Here is a 19,691-nt window from a genome sequence, read left to right on the forward strand (position 1 = left end):
TCAGAATATTGTGCATTACTGATTATCACATCAGAATGTTAGAAATGTTTTTCTTTCTTGTTAATATATATTTTGCTCACTTTTTGCTATTTGGCTCCTATGTGAGTTTTGTTACCTGTGCAGCAGGCCAGTACAATCCTCCAGGGTGTCTGTTGTAAGCCCCGGTTTAATCATTCTCTTGCTAGATGCAATACCTTCAGCTGCCAAGGGCACAGGCTTGGGCGTTCTCTGGCCTAAACCACTCTGCTTCTCTCAACTAATAAGACTCACAGTCTTTGACCAGGTTTTTTCTATGTTTAGTGACATTCTGTGGAATGAAATGGAAAGTTTTACCAAGTTTGTGCTATGCAAGTGAAAATTGTTGAAGATCTGCTAAGAATGTTGATATTACTTTCCTTTGTAGGTCACTGAAATATCTGCAGTGGTTATTTTTTTTATTTCATTGCATTGTAGAGGCATAAATGTAATCCTGATGAAAAGGAAAAAATATTATTGTTAGAAGGAAATATCAGTTGAAAATATGTGAAGGATTTTGAATATCTTCAATGTATTGAAGTGGAGAAGCTCCACTTTTTATAGAACCAATATTGGTTATGTTGTTATACTTTCCAGCTTTCGGAATAATACTGATATCAGAACTTATTAAAGAACTGTTATCCATTTACAGAATCAGGAAAATTACCAACTGAGTCGGGGACTGTAAATCCGCCATGGAAATTCTGTGAGCAAGTTTTTCCCTGTAAGGTTTGTGGGAAAGTTTTTGGTCGACAGCAAACGTTGTCACGACATCTTTCTTTGCACACAGGTAAGCGATAATGCAACAGCACTGTCAGTTATAGTTGTATATAAACTAAACACACGCATTGCTGTCACTAAATTTGAAAGAGCTTCTCTTGTCAGAGATTATTTGTTTTGCAAGGGTGTATAAAAACTAACCACTGCAAAATATTATTTTCATAGAAGAAAGAAGGTACAAGTGTCATTTGTGTCCGTATGCTGCCAAGTGCCGAGCAAACTTAAACCAGCATTTGACAATCCATTCAGTGAAGTTAGTGAGTGGAGATTCTGAGGAAATAGCTACTGCTGTAACCTCAAACAGTTGTGATCGTAAGAACAGCCCCTATTACTACAGGTAAATTATGTTTCTGCTGTGCAGAATGCTAATTCACCGCAGTTCAAGGTCACGCTCGGCTGATGTTACTTTCTTTAAAATACTGAGCACTGAATAAAAAAGATGAAAAGTAATAATTTTCATGTTGCCTAATTTTCTATCTAGCTGTCATGTTTGTGGATTTGAGACCGAGGTGAATCTGCAGTTTGTCAGCCACATGTCATTACATGTAGATAAGGAGCAGTGGATGTTTTCATTGTGCTGCAATACTTGCAACTTTTCCTGCATGGATGAAACAGAAATGAAAGCACACATACATGCAACACATGCAGGTAACCAAGGCAATTAACTGTCGTTCTGGGTGCTGGCTTATTTGGTTTAGTATGTTTTTAATTTTTTTTCAGGTAGTTTTCTCTAATAAATTGCAATAACCACGTAAGTATATAAGTGGTAAGTTCTGGAAATACACAGCAGTTCGGGAGAGAAATGGAAATATTTCTGGCTGATGACCTCATCTGAAAAGGAAAAAATTAGATATATGACAAGTTTTAATTAAACAGAGAGGTAGGGGAAAGGAGATGAACAAGGAATAAAGGAGCACACAGTAAAAGAATTTTGTTCAGTATGCTCTAAAATGCCCAGTCAAAAGCTATTTCATTAGCTTCTGTTGGGCTTTGTTTGAAATGTACAGGAGATAATGGATACAAGAGGAAGTCTGCAGATACTGGAAATTCAAAGCAACACACAAAATGCTGGAGGAATTCAGCAGGTCAGGCAGCATCTTCAGTACTGAAGAGGGGTCTCTGCGTAAACTGTCGACTATCTATTCATTTCCATAGATGCTGCCTGACCTGAGTTCCTCCAGCATTTTGTGTGTGTTGCAATAGATACAAATGGATGTCCCTCTTTTCTGAGGCTGTGCCCTCTGGTCCTAGACTCCCTGACTATAGGAAATATCCTCTCTATCTAGGCCTTTCAACTTTTGATATGTTTCATTGAGATCCCCCTCATTCTTCAGTGATTACAGGCCCAGAGCCATCAAATGCTCCTCATATGTTAGCCCTTTCATTCCCAGAATCATTCTTGTGAACTTCCTCAGAACCCTTTCCAATCTCAAGCATGTGCTTTCTTAGATAGGGGCCCAAAGCTGCTCACAATACGCCAAGTGAGGCCTCACCAGTACCTTATAAAGCCTCAGCATTGCTTCCTTGCTTTTATATTCGAGTCCTCTAAAGATGAATGCTAACATTACAATTTGCGTTCCTCACCACCGACTTGTATCCCTTTTGCCAATGTGGGATCTCCCAGTGGCCACACATTTTAATTCCACATCCCATTCCCATTCTGTTATATCTATCCATGGCCTCCTCTACTGTCAGGATGGGGCCACACTCAGATTGGAGGAACAACACCTTATATTCCGTATGGGTAGCCTCCAACCTGATGGCATGAGCATTGACTTCTCTAACTTCTGTTAATGTTCTTGCCCCATGCCTTTATTTATTTATTTATTTATTTATTTATTTCTCTATCTATTTTTCCCCCCTTTTTTTTCTCTCTCTCTCCCTCTCACAATAACTCCTTGCCTGCTCTCCATCTTCTACTGGCGCTCCCCTCCCCCTTTTCTTTCTCCCTAGGCCTCCCGTCCCATGATCCTCTCCCTTCTCCAGCCTTGTATCCCTTTTGCCAATCAACTTTCCAGCTCTTAGCTCTATCTCTCTCCCCCCCCCCCCCGGTCTTCTCCTATCATTTTGGATCTCCCCCTCCCCCTCCCACTTTCAAATCTCTTACTATCTCTTCTTTCAGTTAGTCCTGACGAAGGGTCTCGGCCTGAAACGTCAACTGTGCTGTGGATGCTGTCTGGCCTGCATTTTGTGTGTGTGTTGCTTGAATTTCCAGCATCTGCAAATTTCCTCGTGTTTGAGGATGCTCAAGTCCCTTTGTACCTTGGATTGTTGAATTTTCTGCCCCTTTAGAAAATAGTCTATATTTTTGTTCCTTCTGCCAAAGTGCATGACCTTGCACTTCCTGACACTGTATTCTATCTGCCACTTCATTACCCATTCTCCTAAACTGTCCAAGTCCTCCTGCAACCTCCCAGCTTCCTCAACACTACCTATTCTAAGGAACCAGATATATCAGCATTTGGATAAATAGAGCCCGATTAGCAATAATCAATATGGCTTTGTGCTGGTAGGTTGTGTCTAACCAATCTTGGTTTTTCAAGGAAATTACCAGAAAAGTCAGTGCAAGCAAGGCAGTGATGGTGTCTACATGGACTTTAGCAAGGCCTTTGACAATGTACCAGTAGGAATTTGGTTCAGTCACTTGGTAGGTAGTAGATTGGATTAGATATTGTCTTCACAAGAGAAGCCATAGAATCGTTAGTAGGTAGTTGTCTATCTAATTGGAGGCCTGTGACTAGTGGTGAGCGAAAGAGATCAGTGCTGGGTCCTTTGTTGTTTGTCATCCATGTCAACAATCTGGATGATAATATCGTAAACTAGATCAGCAGATTTGTGGATGACACCAAAATTGGCAGTATAGTGGACAGCTTGGAAAGCCTTCAAAGCTTGTAGCAGGATCTGGACCAGCTGGGTAAATGAGCTGAAAAATGGCATTTAATGCAAACAGGTGTAAGGGTGACAGCAGCGTGGGAGGACGAAACAGGGTAGGACTGGCTTGGTAAGCAGGACACTGAGGAGTGCAGAGGAACAGAGAAGTCAAGTAATTCCTTGAAAGTGGCGTCACAGGTAGGAAGAGTTGTAAAGAGGGCTTTTGGCACATTAGCCTTGATAAGTCCAAGTATTGAGTCCAGGAGTTGGGATATTATGTTGATGTTGTATAAGATGTTGGTGAGGCCTAATTTGTCTAGCTGTAGTCACCTACCTGCAGGAAAGATGTCAATAAGATTGAAAGAGTGCAGAGAAAATTTACTAGGATATTCCCAGGACTTGAGGATCTAAGTTATTGGGAAAGGTCGAATAGGTTGTATCTTAATTCTCTAGACCTATAGGAGAATGAGGGAAGATTCAATGTAGGTATACAAAATTATGAGGGGTATTGATAGGGTAAATGCAAGCAGGCTTTTTGCCCTGAGGTTGGGTGAAACTAGAACTAGAAGCCATGGGTTAACGGTGAATTGTTTAACGGAACATAAGTAGGAACTTCTTCACTCAGAGGGTAGTGAGAGTGGAACAGTCTGCTAGTGGAAATGGTGGAATTGGGCTTCATTTCAACTTTTAAAATAAACTTGGATAGATACTTGGATGAAAGGAGTACGGAGGACTATAGTCTGGCTGCAGGTCGATAGGAATGGGCGTATAGATAGTTTGTCATGGACTAGATGGGCCAAATAGCCTGTTTCTGTGCTATACTGTTCTATGACTCTATGACTTATAATCAAGTGCCCTTTTGTATCCATAATAAATCAATTTGAAAAATTGCCATCATTTTCTAAAGTTTTTATCCAAAATCCCAGAGTATCTTTAGATGGATGTTTTCAGACATTTCCCTTCAACATTTTATCATGGATACGTGCTTCTAGCCCAAATAGCCAGAGAAAAGCCCTAGAATTCATGTCAAATTAAACTATTGCTTTGGCTTATGGTTGTACTTGTCAAAAAATAGATGCTGTCAACTAATGGAAGAACTTCCTCACGTCTTCACTCTGCTTTTGACATTTCTACAGATGATAAAGTCCAAACATCCTCTTGTCATAGCCCCTCCAGTGAATCCAAGGCAGCTACCACATTCTCTTCTTCATCATCATCGTCCTCATCATCGTTGTCTTCATCTTCAGCACTTTGCGATGCTGTCATTGAATCTGAAACCCCCCACTCGGACGTGACCACTGAAGAGCAAAGCTCTTCCTTCAACCCTCCAGTGGCACTCAGTGGGTCATCTACATCAGGATCTGAAGAAAAAAATGATAAAGGTAGGGTGGATCTGTTTATTGCCTTAATGATAATAATCCAACTGAAATTTTTTTTCTATTATTGTACTTAATTTCTTTTTTACTTCCTTTATGTCAAATTAGAGTGGCATCGTAGTCTGAAGTTGATGCTAATTATCTTGAGACCCTGTCATTGATGTCATAAAGCTGAATATTCAGATGCAAATGTCCATCTATGTATGAAAAGTCCAAGTGGGTCATGATTAGTCAGAATTTAGTTAGAAGCTGACTTTCATTAAGTGTCTAAATAAAAATAATCTGTACTAAATTTCACGAATTGCTAGTAAAAGCAATGAAGTGAGCAGTGAGCAACTTGGAAACTTGATTTCCAGTTACTAAATATATCAAAGTGCATAACTGGTTCATGTGTCTCAAATCCACCAATTCTAAATATTAAATATTTTTTCCAATGTTCTATGGTATTAAAGTTTAGAATTTTACTGCTTTATGATAACGAATAGTAGTTAATTTTCAGTAAACACACCAGATCTATCAGGATCTGAGATCTCAATCTACATGTATACTGCATGGAATAAATGACCTAGATTTAATAATAACTTATAATTATGGTGTAAATGTCATTGGAAATGCAAACAGTTCACATATTCAGATCGAAACAGCTAGACTATATAAATGACTTAAATAATAGAAAAAAATCGCATAATGTGACTAATGAAAATATGTGAATTTATAATTTGCACACAAAATTTGTCCAGAAGTTAGCACAGGTAGTGAGCATCTTTTAATTTGAAAAACTTATTTTGTTTCTTGGTGAACTTTCATGATGAGTGTACTGATGATGCAAACTAATTCATTTCTGGATTTGCATTGTTAGATTTGCTATCAATTAATGTATTGAGACTTGCTCTTATTACTTGCGTTTTTCTCCCCCTGAGGAAATGTAACAGTAGTTCAATACACCTAATGCCTTAAGAAATGAGATTTTAACCATTTTCATGGAATAGCATTGAATATGAGCAAATGCCTCTGTGGTAGGGGCCACACTTGTAATACAGTGGCATGCAAAAGTTTGAGCACCCCGGTCAAAATTTCTGTTACTGTGAATAGCTAAGCGAGTAAAAGATAAACTGATTTCCAAAAGGCATGAAGTTAAAGATGACACATTTCTTTAATATTTTAAGCAAGAAAACTTTTTTATTTTCATCTTTTACAGTTTCAAAATAACAAAAAAGGAAAAGGGCCTGAAGCAAAAGTTTGGGCACCCTGCACGGGAGTACTTAGTAACACCTCCTTTGGCAAGTATCACAGCTTGTAAACGCCTTTTGTAGCCAGCTAAGAGTTTTTCAATTCTTGTTTAGGAGGTCTTCACCCATTCTTCCTTGCAAAAGGCTTCTAGTTCCATGAGATTCTTGGGCCGTCTTGCATACACTACTCTTTTGAGGTCCATCCACAGATTCTCAATGATGTTTAGGTCAGGGGACTGAGAGGGCCATGGCAAAACCTTCAGCTTGAGCCTCTTGGGGTAGTCCATTGTGGATTTTGAGGTGTGTTTAGGATCATTATCCTGTTGTAGAAGCCGTCCTCTTTTCATCTTCAGCTTTTTTACAAACGGTGTGATGTTTGCTTCCAGAATTTGCTGGTATTTAATTGAATTCATTCTTCCCTCTACCAGTAAATGTTCCCCGTGCCACTGGCTGCAACACAAGCCCAAAGCATGATCGATCCACCCCCGTGCTTAACAGTTGGAGAGGTGTTCTTTTCATGAAATTCTGCACCCATTTTTCTCCAAACATACTTTTGCTGATTGCGGCCAAAAAGTTGTATTCGGAAGGTTCAAAGGAACATCTAAATAAGCCTGATGAATTTTGGAAACAAGTCCTGTGAACTGATGAAGTTAAAATAGAACTTTTACAAGCTGTGATACTTGCCAAAGGGGTGTGTTACTAAGTACTGACCATGCAGAGTGCCCAAACTTTTGCTTCAGGTCCTTTTCCTTTTTTGTTATATTGAAACTGTAAAAGATGGAAATAAAAAAGTTTTCTTGCTTAAAATATTAAATAAATTTGTCATCTTTAACTTTATACCTTTTGGAAATCAGTTCACCTTTTACTCGCTTCGCTATTCACAGTAACAGAAATTTTGACCAGGTGTGTCCAAGCTTTTGCATGCCACTGTAAGTGTGCAGAGTACTTTGTTATAATTGTAAGGGAGATGATAAAATATTAAACAAATGAAAGACATTTTTTCATTACTTTTGTTTAAATTGCGTTCTCTTCAGCACTGGTCAATGTTGGTTGCTCTAATGGTTCAAAACTTCATGTGGCTCAATGCATATGGAACAAACAAAATAATTTATGTTAAGTTTATTTTAGAATATAATAAGTTATTTTTATTTTTATTTATATTTCATTATGCCAGTGAAGTGGCTATTCACCCCGTTGCGTCCATGCCAGCTCTCGGAGCAGTCCTATCTGTCCCATTCCCAGACTTATTTCCCTAAAACCTATTCTTCACATGCCCATTAACTCCAATTTTCCTGCCACCTACCTGCACTAACCAGATTTTTCAGTAATTGTTTAACCTGTCAGCCTGTTAGCCTGTTGATATGTGGGAAGAAACTAGAACACCTGGGAGAAATTATGCAGTCGCAGGACGATCATGCAGCTTCTTGCATGTCTTGCAGTAGAGCAAACGGATTCTTGTTCTATGAATTCATTTATTTATGTGTTGCTGAGCTATATTTGTCTTAATTATATGAAGCAGCATAATATAAAGCCAGAAATGTCCTTGATTGCCTTTATAAACTCACCATGTGTTTCACAGTGAAACTTGTGTGCTCCAAGCAATTAGAGGACAAAGAATATTCCTCCATTGTAGCCAACCTATTTCTAAATATTTATTATGGGAAGCAATAAGAACCATGTCTACAAGGCTTAATAAGTGTATCTCTGGCATCAGTAGTGTATGTGAACACAGTATAACTTTGCATACATATTCATGCAGTGGGAGTTATGGGCCCATTTGGGATTTCAGCATGAAACAGTACTTTGCAACACTTGATATAAATATAGAAACATACTCATTATGTTTTAAATAATGAAAAGACTTTGTGAAGGAAAACATAGCATTCATCCTCAATCCAGGAAAACGTTCTGTGACTTCTGTGGCATGGGAGACATTTGAAGGATCCTCATAATTTGTTAATTAAGGAATTGTTTATTGGTTAGCAGTGGAAGCTCAGCGCCAGAGATCCCAGATCTATCGCTGTCCATAAATAGTAACTGATTTGCAACCATATTGCCTCTTTAAGCAGGCCTACTCTTGTATATTTTAAATTTAGTTATATTCTGTTTTTGATCTAACTTATCTTTCTGCTCATGAATGTTATCTTAACTTGCCAATACTCCTGTGCTCACTGACCAGCATTGGGTCCCTGATAAAGGGTGTTTAACTTTAAAGCTTTCCCCCTAGTTTTCAAATCTGCCATTGCCTTCCTGTAACTTCCTCAGCCCTATTACCATTAAATATCTGTGTTCCCCTGATCAGATCCTCTTAATCATTCCCAACTTTCAAAAACTTTAGCTGCCAAACCCTAAAACTCCTTCCCTAAATCTTCTTGCTCTGTTTTTCTCCCTCTTTCTGCTGGTTAGAAAACCTTAAAGCTTCCCTCATTGATTGAGTAATTGGTTATCAGTCTTTTCACACTCTGCCTTTAATCTTTGTTAGAGAACAATCTAGCAGAGCACCCAGAGTATTTTATAGGCACTATGTAGTTGGGAGATATTAGATTACATGCTGTGATCCTGCAGTATGGTGCCTGAACTTTAAAAAGTGCCAGCAGAGGAATGTGAACAATTCATACTTAGAGAAGAGTTGATGCTTGCATTGCATTCTAGTAACCAATATGGCAGGAGTGTATGTAGGTCCATTTCATCTGTTGCCTCCTGAAACTGTACTTGACACAGACATCATAAAATACATTTGAAGAGGAGTTGGAAAGGACAGCATCTTCAACACCTGTTTCTTTTTGTATTCAATCCCTGTTTTTGTGGGACATTGCATAGTGACACCCTTCACCTATGAAGTCAAATGAGATGAATTGATAAGATTATTTTGCGATTGCTCCCTGTGGACGAGACTTGCATGGCTGGGATCAATACTTGTACTGTACTATAACCAGTGGCTAATCTTTGTTTGGGGTAGTGCTCACACCTTCCTTGTGCTATGTGTCACCAAGGGTGGTCCTACTTCATAATTAACCTAATTACTGTTTTGTAATTTGTCACTCACTTAGAACAATGTTATTGTATGTACTGACTGTTTAAAGATTTTTTAAATCCATTCTGTCTTCTTGTGTTCATTTGTAGTTTATAATTGTGGTGCTTGTGTTAATCCTTAGGTTTTGAGTGCATCTTCTGTAACTTTGTGTGTAAAACAAAGATGATGTATGAACGACATCTGCAGATCCACCTCATCACCAGGATGTATGAATGTGACATCTGTCACAAGTTTTTGAAAACATCTGAGCAGCTTTTGGAACACAAAAAATGCCATAATGTTTCCACCGGAGGACTCAAGTAAGGAAAGCTGGAATCTAGACTACCATTCTTGGGATCTGACTTTTAAGGAACTTTTCTGCACTAATTCCTTGCATAGTTTTGGTTTTGAAGCAGCTAAATCTAGACTGGCTTTAAGAAAATTGTTCCAGTATTGATTGAGAAAATTAGCCAGTTTTGGTCAGAACTACAAAAATACAGGAAAATGGAAAATGCTGCAAATCTCCAGCATGTCAGACATCAATCTCCATAAAGAAAAAATGTTGGCATAATGATTTGTGTCAGCACTATCCTCCGACAAAAAATCAGAGATCTGAAACTTAAACTACTTTTTCCCTATTCTACACACTTCGTCTGATTTGATGAGGGTTTCCAGCATTTCCTTTTTATTTTTAATATCAACTGTTGATGTTACTGTTAAATAGTGAACACCGTGATGTCCTCACAGTAATTAGTTTACTTAGAACAGGTAGAAACTTAAGAAAAATGTTGACTTTTGCATACAAAGTATTGGGATTCCAGTGAGATAGTAGAAAGTTAAGATTGAAGTGGGAATTATCATTGCTAAATTGAATCTTGTCCTCATCTAACTGCCTTACCTTTGCAAATTTCAGTGAGGTTCTGTAACAATGAAGTGAATAGAGCCTTGTTGATTTATTTTCTCCATCCCCAAAGGTAGTTACAGTGTGTCCAGTGCTGAAAAACTAGCTAGACTAATTAACTAGACTAGATTTTGAAGAGAAGAATTTTTGTATTGAACTTTATTATGGAGGTTTGGGTGAAACTTGCGTAGCATTCGTCACTTTGATATCCTTTGATCTTGAGAATTATAATTTTTTAAATATTTTTTCTATTTGAGTGCTTTGATTCATTCAATGTTGTATCATAGGTAATCACATTTAGTCCAGATTTTACTGCATAGTGTTACAAAGAATGGAATGCAAAGGGTAAGCAATAATGACAGCAATAACAATAATTTGCATTTATGTAGTCCCTCTAACGTAGAAAAACGTCTCAAGGCACTTCCCGGAGGCATACACAGACAAAAGTGGACATCAAGCCAACAAAGGAGATATTAAGAGGGTTGAACAAAAGATTGGTCAAACAGGTGGGTTTTAAGGAGGGCCTTCAAGGAGAGATGAAGGTGGGGTTTCAGAGAGATTTAGGGAGAGACTTTTAGAGGAATGGATCTTGGCAGTTGAAGTCAGTTCTTCCAGTATGGATGAGGGCAAGAGGAAATGCACACCAGTAAAAAGTAAGAGAAACTGAGTTGAAAAAGGAGGGAAAGTTTGTAAGACTGAATTATGTTAATGTATGTGGGTAGTGGCTTGGAGAAACCTAAAAAGATTTAAACAAAAGGATGTAAAGTTTAAACTGAATCACCTGACCAGGAGCCAATATAGTTCAACCAGGACAGGATGAAATGAAATATGGAGTTTGTATTAAAATATGATAGTGTCGCTGCTTTTGCCAGAGGCTGCAGAGAAATTAAAGGAGGATGCTGTGCCAAAATGATAAAACTGGGATATCCTTTAATGCTATGATTAGAAATGCTTCAATACTGTGATAGGGATGGAAAATTAATCAAAGGCCTTCAAAGTAGTGCTTGCATGAAAGATGAGGTGTCAAAGCATTAGGCCGTTCAGCCCATCAAGTCATGGCTGGTGTATTTTTACTTTTAGCCTCATTCTCCTGCCTCCCACCCCCCCCATAATCTTTGACACCCTTACTAATCAAGAACCTATCAACCTCTGCTTTAAATATACCCAATGACTTGACCTGCACAGCTGTCTGTGACAATAAATTCCACAGATTCACCACCTCTGGCTAAAGAAATTCTTCCTCGCCTCTGTTCTAAAAGGAGGCCCTTCCATTCCAAGGCTGTGCCCTCTGGTCCTAGACTCTCCCACTATTACAAACATCCTCTTCATATCCACTCTATCTAGACCTTTCAATATTTTGTAGGTTTCGAAGCAATTCCCCTCTATTCTTCTAAACTCCTCTCATTCTTCTAAACTCCCCTCATTCTTCTAAACTCCAACAAGTATAGGCCCAGAGACATCAAATACTCTTCATACATTAACCCTTTCAATCATGGGGATCATTCTCATGAACCTCCTCTAGACCCTCTCCAATGCCAGCAAATTCTTTCTTAGATACGGGGCCCAAAACAGTCCACAATACTCCAAATGTGGTCTGAACAATGACTTATAAAACCTCAGCATTATATTCTTGCTTTTATGTTCTAGTCCTCTTGAAATGAATGATAACAATGCTTTTGCCTTCCTTACTACTGAACCTAGCCTCTAAGCTGACCTTTATGGATTCCTGCACTAAGACTCCCAAGTCCCTTTGCACTTCAGATTTCTAACTTTACTCCCCAGTTAGAAAATGTATTCCTTCTACAAAAGTGCATAATCATGTACTGTATCTGCCACTTCTTTGACCATTATCCTAATCTTTCCAAACTCCTTCTGCAGACTCCCTGCTTCCTCAACACTACCTGCCCCTTTGTATTATCCAATATCTTTTTATCGTCCACTAACTTGACCACAAAACCTTCAGTTCCATGAATCCATATCATTAACATATAATGTGAAATGTAGTAGACCCAACACCAACCCCCTGTGGAACACCACTAGTCACTATGAGCCAGCCAGAAAAGGCTCCTTTTATTCCCACTCTTTGCCTCCTGCCAGTCAGCCAGTATTCTTAATTTGTTTAGCGGCTTCACGTTGGCATCTTGTGAAAGGCCTTCTGAAGATCCAAGTAACAACATCCATTCTTCTTTGACTATCCTGCCTGTTATTTGCTCTAAGAATTCCAACAGATTTGTCATGTAAGAATTTCCCTGCTGACTTTGGCCTATTTTATCAAGTGCCTCTAGCACCCTGAAGTATTGGTAGGAGGTTGAGCATAACTTTTTTTGAAATATGCTGGCATTTTTGAAAGGACAACTCAGTAGTTTAGAGGAAATCTTCAACAATGGTGACAGGTATGAGACCCAGAATAAGAAATGATGTGCTCATCAGTTTAGATGGAATGAAGTCCAAGAAGACGGTGGTGATCACTTGGCTTTTATGTTATGAAAGAGAGTAACAAGAAATAGGGAAAGAAACAGGTTCACAGTTAAGCACAGCAGGAGAGAGGTGTGGCTTATTAGACAGCAGGAGGAGGGCAAGTAGCTGTGTAGCTGAAAATGATGCCTCAGATTTGGTGCTGAAGTTGTCCGTGAGTTCCCTGTGCATGAAAATGGGGAAGGAATGCACAAAGAGGAGAAATTTAAACATTGCCAGCTTTGGAGAAAAGTAGTTGAGGTCTTGCTCTCTAGGTTGACCTTGAAGTGAAGTGAACAATGTGGAGTGAAAGGAATAGGCTTGACATATTTGATATGATCCAGCAAGATATGGCCCTGAATAATTAAAGTAGTTTTGAAGCAGAAACATTCAGATCTATGACCAACGGATGAATAAACAAGATTCGCCAGACCGGGGGAACAATTGAAATAGGAGTTTTGTAGGTTTACCTTAGAGGCAAGAGCATAGGAGAGAAAAAAGTTTGCACAAATCAGCAACTAAAAAAATTGTACAAAATGGGAGCCAGAAGCTGGACACTTAGCCAATAAAAAATGGATGCTAATTAGTAAAAGGTATTTCCTCAATGTTATTCCAAGAAATCTGGGAATCAGCATATTTGGGGAAGAAGATCAGCCAGAGGAACTGATAAAATGGGAATAGGGGAGATTAAATAATGACGCAGACTTTCTGTAGTTGCAAAATCACTGACCACTTGCTCCAAGGCTTCATTCCTAATGCTGCAGCATGGCTGAGTGCAACACAGACACCTAGTAGGCCTTGACTCCTTTTCATTGGAATGAGAAATGCTGTATTTACATTATTAAACTGGGAAGGCTTTAGATGTAGCTTCCCACCTTGAGAACTGTGAAAGTTCGTGCTGCCCTCTCAGACTCTATGAAGAGAATCCACAGGAGTAGCTGCAGCCAGCAGCAGCGGGGAGAAGATATTGCAGGTTGAGTACTCCTTATCCGAAAGCCTCCAAAATCCAGAAGTTTTTTAGAGCACTGATATGATGTCACAAAAGGAAAATTCTACAAGGTGCTGGGAAAGTTCCCAGATGGTACAGGTCTCTGCACACCATAGACTGTTCTGAGAAGTAACTACAGATATATATGTAATGACAGAAGTTAATGAATAAATATAAATAACTGCATAAAGTAAAAAATGAAGATCTTGAAAGTGTACTGAAAGAGTGGATTCGTCAATATTGGGAGTGAACATATGCTGCTTAATATTACGCTGAACGTGAAACGAGCAAAGATCTATCATGATGAACTGAAAATTGCGGTAATTGTGAATACTCAGCAGACTGGTTGCAGAAATTTAAGAACAGGCACAGCATTACATTTTTAAACATGTTGTCTGCTGATCACAAAGCAGCAGAGAAACCCATTCATGAGTTTGTGAAGATCATCGCTGATGAAAATCTTACACACTGAGCAACTGCATCCCTGCATACTGTATGTGTGATGAACAAGTGAAAGACAAAGACTGCCGGTAGCACATAAATTCAGAGTCAGGAGTAATGGTGATCCCAAGCAATCTCATTATATATTCAAAAATCCAAAACACTTTTGGCCCCAAGCATTTTGGATAAGGGTATTCAACCTGTACTGTGTTAGGCTCATGCCAATGCTGGAAGCTGAGACTTCAGCTGGGAATACCAACTTGGACAGGATACAGTACGAAACTGGGCTTCAGACAGAAATCCTCCTACAATATCTTCATTTCATTTCTTCCTTCTTCCCTAAATGTAAAATGTTCAAGCGATGCTCAGGAATGCAGCGTGCAGAGTACAATGCACAATGCAAGGAGTTGAAACTTACAGAATTTTATTTGCTGAATTAACTTGATTTTGTTTTAAAGAATGTGGATTGAAACATAACTGTAATAATGAATAATCCTGCTTTGACTCTGCTGTGAAAGCACCTTGTTTTAGAGGGGAAGATTTGACAGATTTCCCTCTTGTTGCCTGTAGCTGATATCTCTTGATATAAATGGGCATGTCTGAACTAGTTTTAGCAGCAAGATCAGATATACCGAATAATCACTGACATTTACTTTTAGTGTTCACAGTGGTAATTTGGGGCAGGAGAAATGCAGCAAGGAAAGTTTTCAGAAAGGAAGTTTTAAATCACTGAATTTTAATAAAAATGAAAAAGTTTGATATATGTTGGATTATAACCTCTCTTTAAGTATACTGTGCTCATGTTTGCAGTCTGTTCAACTGAATTGGACTGGTCCCTGTAGATTCCTCATGGCTATAGCACATGAAAATATATTTACTCCTGCTGTGTGCTAATTAGTATAAGATTTACTTTCTTATACTAATTTAGTTAAATGATATAATTGGGGATTGACTTTGTTTTGTACTTTTAGTGTACTTTGTCAGCATTCATTTTGCCCATATTTTAAAGTTACCTTTGTGTTCTTTCAAGTTTTTCTCTTCACTGTGGCTTATATGAGGATTTCTGATTAGCAGCAATACAAAGTTTTCCTTATTTAAATTATACAGCATTTACTTGTGCAAACTTCTGCTTTTCTGCTATAGATCACAAAGTTTACGGCATAGGAGGCCATTCTGCCCACTGTTCATACTGTTGCTAAACAATAGCAGTCAGCTAGTTCATCATCTCTTGTCTTTTGTAGCTGTAATATTGTGTAACCGGCCCAAATCTCCTAATATCCTCACTCTCGCTATGACCCTGACTGATTTCCTAACTCCGTCTGTCTATTTGTGCTCACCTATTGTTCAGCTTGCTGCATCAATATTTGCAGGTTACATCACTTACACTAATCCATCTGGTGTCCATGTCTAGAGCTTTACCACACACTTCCAGAACTTATCTGAACCAGCCATTTTTTGTGCTGGAAATCTTTTATCAGCCTATTCTATGCAGCCACCTTTCCTTCTACCCAACTCCAAAATTAATAAGTCCTTGGTCTCCTTATTCATTTCTCTAAATATTTATTTGAACAGATACTTTGAACCATGAAGTTACAATTTCTCTAAAGTGATGTGGTATAAATCGGATGCACAACTTTGACTTGATGGTTTACTGTGGCATTGGTGAGTTGCAAAAACTTTTTTTGGTAAACCACTAAGCCTTGTTGTATATCCTCTTGTACATAAAACTTTAGTATGAAACATAGAATCTCATTCTCGTTTGAGATTATGCCAAATTAATCATTAATGGTGCTGAATTTTAACAAATTTATGCTTGCTTAGGGTTTCTTTCATAGCAGAACTTCCAACTTCACTTCGTTGAAGGGCTTATCTCACACAGGCAGAAATTAGTGGAGGTGCCAAAGGTATGGACATAGAACTAGAGTTTCAGAAGCTTTAAGGTGGGAAGAAATATTGTAATGCAAATGGGTTTGGGAAGGACATTGCAGAATGTTGGGCCATAGTGGTCAATAATAATGGAGTGGGGTGAGTTGAAAATTAGTTGTATCAAAAGAAGGGTGGCCAGTAATAAGAGGAATTTATAAATGATTTGAATTTTGAAATTATACCATTTTATATAAAGTATGATAAGAAAATCCTTTTAAGAGTAAAAATGGTTCTAGCTAGTGAAAATGCTGCAGTATTAAATATCATTTGAAATGTTAAATTTAGAAAATTCCTAAATAAAAGGTAACGCCTAACACAATTGCACAATCTTGTTGACATCTTTTATCACTACAGAGGAGCAAGTACTTGTAATGCCCTCTCAATTATGTGTTTCTCGTACATATACGGTGGGACTGAAGAGTGCTCTAATTCCCAGTAACTTGAGGAATAGCATTTGATGTGGGAGCCTATGTTAGTCCCCTTCTGGGAGTATTCTAACAAATAAGTTTTGGTCTATATTACAAACTTATAAACTATAAGTATAGTTTATTGCTGAAATCATTACTTCCTCTCCTCTACCTAAAGCTTAATTTGAACTTTTATTGTTGACCTAATGATTTATGGACATGAAACCAAGTCAGTGGTGTTTCAGTGAGTGTATCATCTTTTACTATTGAGCAGTTTAGTTCATTTAGTCACAGTCTTCGTGTCAAACATGTTATGACACACAGTATTATACCATTATTAAATCTGTTTTAAACTACTTCTTTGTTTTTAATTGTACACTAGGTGCCCATTTTGCGTTTACGCCACAAACCGTCCTTCAGCCATGGAATGCCATTTAAGGACCCACTACAAAATGGAATTCAAGTGTCGAATCTGTCAGGTGGTTAAAGCAAACCAGCTGGAGCTGGAGATTCATATCCGTGAACATCGCCTTGGCAATCATTATAAATGTGATCAATGCGGTTATCTCTCCAAGACAGCCAATAAGCTTATCGAGCATGTGCGTGTCCACACAGGAGAGCGTCCTTTCCATTGTGACCAGTGCAGTTACAGCTGCAAGCGCAAAGACAATCTAAATCTGCACAAAAAGTTGAAGCACTCTCCCAGGCAGACTCTATGCTGTGAAGAATGCTTCTTTACAACCACACATCCATTTGTCTTCAGCCGGCACGTAAAGAAACATCAAAATGGCGAATATTTGGAAGGAGAAAAGAAGGTCCAACCTGTGCCTGGGAAAGAAAGTAACTCTGTATTAAACAGGGGCAGTCCTAGGAAGCTCCTTTCACCACTTTCAGTTATGTCAGCATCACAGGCTTTGCAATCTGTTGCACTGTCAGTGACTGGCAAGAATGGAATTTCAGCGGGATCATTTGGCTTATTTGGCTTGAATGGCATTTCTGCACATCTCAGTAAATACAGGAACTGTGATCTCACCCACCTTATTCCACTGACTACACTTTTTCCACAAAACAAATGTGAAACTACATTCCATTCGTCACAGCAGCAGACTGCACCCGCAGATACTGTTTCACCCAAAAACTCGTTCCTAGCCTACCTTGGCTTAACTGAACAGACAAACCCCGTTTAGGTTTTAGCCACAGAGCAAATCGTGGTCATTGCTGCAATATAAGATTTTTTTTCAGAAATGTTTATTATTGTAGAAGAGTAGAATGCGTAGAAGTGGCTGTAAATGCTTCTTGTATTCCTATAAGTGCTGCTTGAATTATATATAAATACTTATATGTCCATATTTGTATGGAAGCCCAAGTAATGGAAAGGGATAGTTGAACTCTGGGCTGAAAAACGCCCAGTCTAAAAAAAAGGAGAAGTTATGTGATGAGGCAGAATTTTGCACAATGCTTAGTCTTGCACATTTTTGCGTTACTTAAAGTAGTATCATTTTCTACCTAGTGTTACTAATTTCAGAACAGCAGTGTGTTGATTAAATTTGATCAGCGTGATGATAGTGATCGGCCCCCATTAATTTTAGTGAAACCATTGGCACTTTTTGAAAGATGCATGGCATTGCTGAGTTTTCAGCATTTTTCATCTTCAAGCTTTGGACTGGCACATTGACATTTTTGCATTCAATGCAGTAGAAATGATCCCTGCACTATGGAGTTCATCCTCAATCACACAACTGAGTTCCAGTATTTTGTTTTTTTTTCAAAATGCAACATTGTTGTTTTCAGTATTTTGAACCGTGTAGATTGTGTGTGGGTGTGTGCGTGCGTGTGTGTGTGTGTGTGTGTGTACTAATATATAATAATATATATTTATATATATTATTGTGTGTATGTACATAATATATATTTATATATTTTGCTTTGATTATGCTTTGCTGCATTTAAAAAAAAGCTGTTAAAAGGCTGTTTGTGACAGTGATTGGCACTTAGATTTTTTGCTCTATTTCCTGTTCAGTTGCATTACTAAGTGTAACCTGCAGTATATTCAAAATAAATCTGCATTATTTTGGTTTCCTAGTACTTAGTTTTGATCCTGCCAGGGTGCCAGTTGTATATTTTCCTTTTTGTTCCTCTTGAATCATATGGTTGAATTAATGCTGCTGAGTCTGTTAAATTTCTTGGCAGACACGATCTGTGATGGGGAGAATGATGATTTCCTACCTTCTGCCTGCATATTTGACATCATTCGTGCATCAAAATGGCATCCAGATTTCTTCACAGAAACATTACCTTTGCTTTCAGTTAGTGCTACTCTTTGTGGCCAAACCCTGTTCAACTGGTGAATTCTGAAAGTTATAAACTGCTTTCCCTTCGTTCTACATAATTTGTGGCAATGCTTTGTATAATTGATATTTTGAATGTGGTGAAAATTGAGGAAGGAAAAACGGTTCATTCCAGAAGAATAATATCTAATGTAGAAATAGTTTTGTTCCAAGTAGAAATGATTTGTACATGACTTATGGTATGAACAATTTTAAACTGCCTTTTACTTGTAGGTAGTATCAAACACAGCAGACTAATATTAGCTTTCTGAATGTTATAAGACTTATTTGTCTGCTTTTAAATTCCTGCACTTTGATCTATTTCAGACTGAGCTACCCAGCCTCCATTGATAACTATAATTCAGATTGCATTGAATATGGCACCAAAAAAGTAATTGCTATCAGAAAATAAATAATACAACTATTTCAAATATTTCTTTGAAATAAATTCCTACCTATTATGACCTGTTATGGGTCAATAACTTGTGACTTCTGTGTATCAAAGATTCTGATTTGTGTAGCCACAGTTTATTCTTCTTTATTCTTCTAACTTACAATAAAACATTTTGCACCATTGGGAAATTTTCTGGTCCTATATTGGCCAATTGTCCCCAGACCCATACAAAGCAAACAGAAGTATTTGTATTGCTGACTCCTGTGAAGATTTGTTTGTCCATGGTCCTGAATCAACAGCAGACTGTCAAATAATTCACAAGTTGATCTTCTGTTTTCCCAACGAGCTTTTCCTGCATGGTTCCATTTCAATTTATCAAAAATGTACTTTGAGTTGCCATTCTGCATACTCATTGTCCTGTAAATGATAATATTTAACTAGAGTTGCTAGAAGAAAGAAGTTGGAAGATCTGAGGTTATACCCATAAGGAAAGGCTGAAAAATGTTGTTCTAGAAATGAGACAGCAAAATAGTAACTGAATTTAAATATTTAAGATTATGAAGGATTTA

General features: G+C 38.1%; 1 protein-coding gene across 6 annotated transcripts in view; it reads left to right on the plus strand.

The window, feature by feature from the left end:
• Positions 1-19,292, plus strand: part of znf827 (zinc finger protein 827) — a 106,362-nt gene extending 87,070 nt beyond the window's left edge. For 2 of the 6 annotated variants that reach the window (XM_063046438.1, XM_063046440.1), the window contains 6 exons: positions 668-805; positions 961-1,132; positions 1,277-1,443; positions 4,803-5,048; positions 9,427-9,604; positions 16,784-19,292. In XM_063046438.1, the coding sequence (XP_062902508.1) occupies positions 668-805; positions 961-1,132; positions 1,277-1,443; positions 4,803-5,048; positions 9,427-9,604; positions 16,784-17,588 (1,706 nt within the window). In that variant the 3' untranslated portion in view covers positions 17,589-19,292. Of the gene's footprint in view, positions 1-667; positions 806-960; positions 1,133-1,276; positions 1,444-4,802; positions 5,049-9,426; positions 9,605-10,574; positions 10,692-15,640; positions 15,731-15,889; positions 15,973-16,783 lie in introns of all 6 variants that reach the window. The other 4 variants (XR_010017726.1, XR_010017727.1, XM_063046441.1 and 1 more) reach the window with 4 other exon arrangements.
• Positions 19,293-19,691: the final 399 nt, after the last annotated feature.

Source organism: Mobula hypostoma, chromosome 4 (genome assembly GCF_963921235.1).
Source record: "Mobula hypostoma chromosome 4, sMobHyp1.1, whole genome shotgun sequence".
In the NCBI taxonomy this organism is placed as follows: Eukaryota; Metazoa; Chordata; class Chondrichthyes; order Myliobatiformes; family Myliobatidae; genus Mobula; species Mobula hypostoma.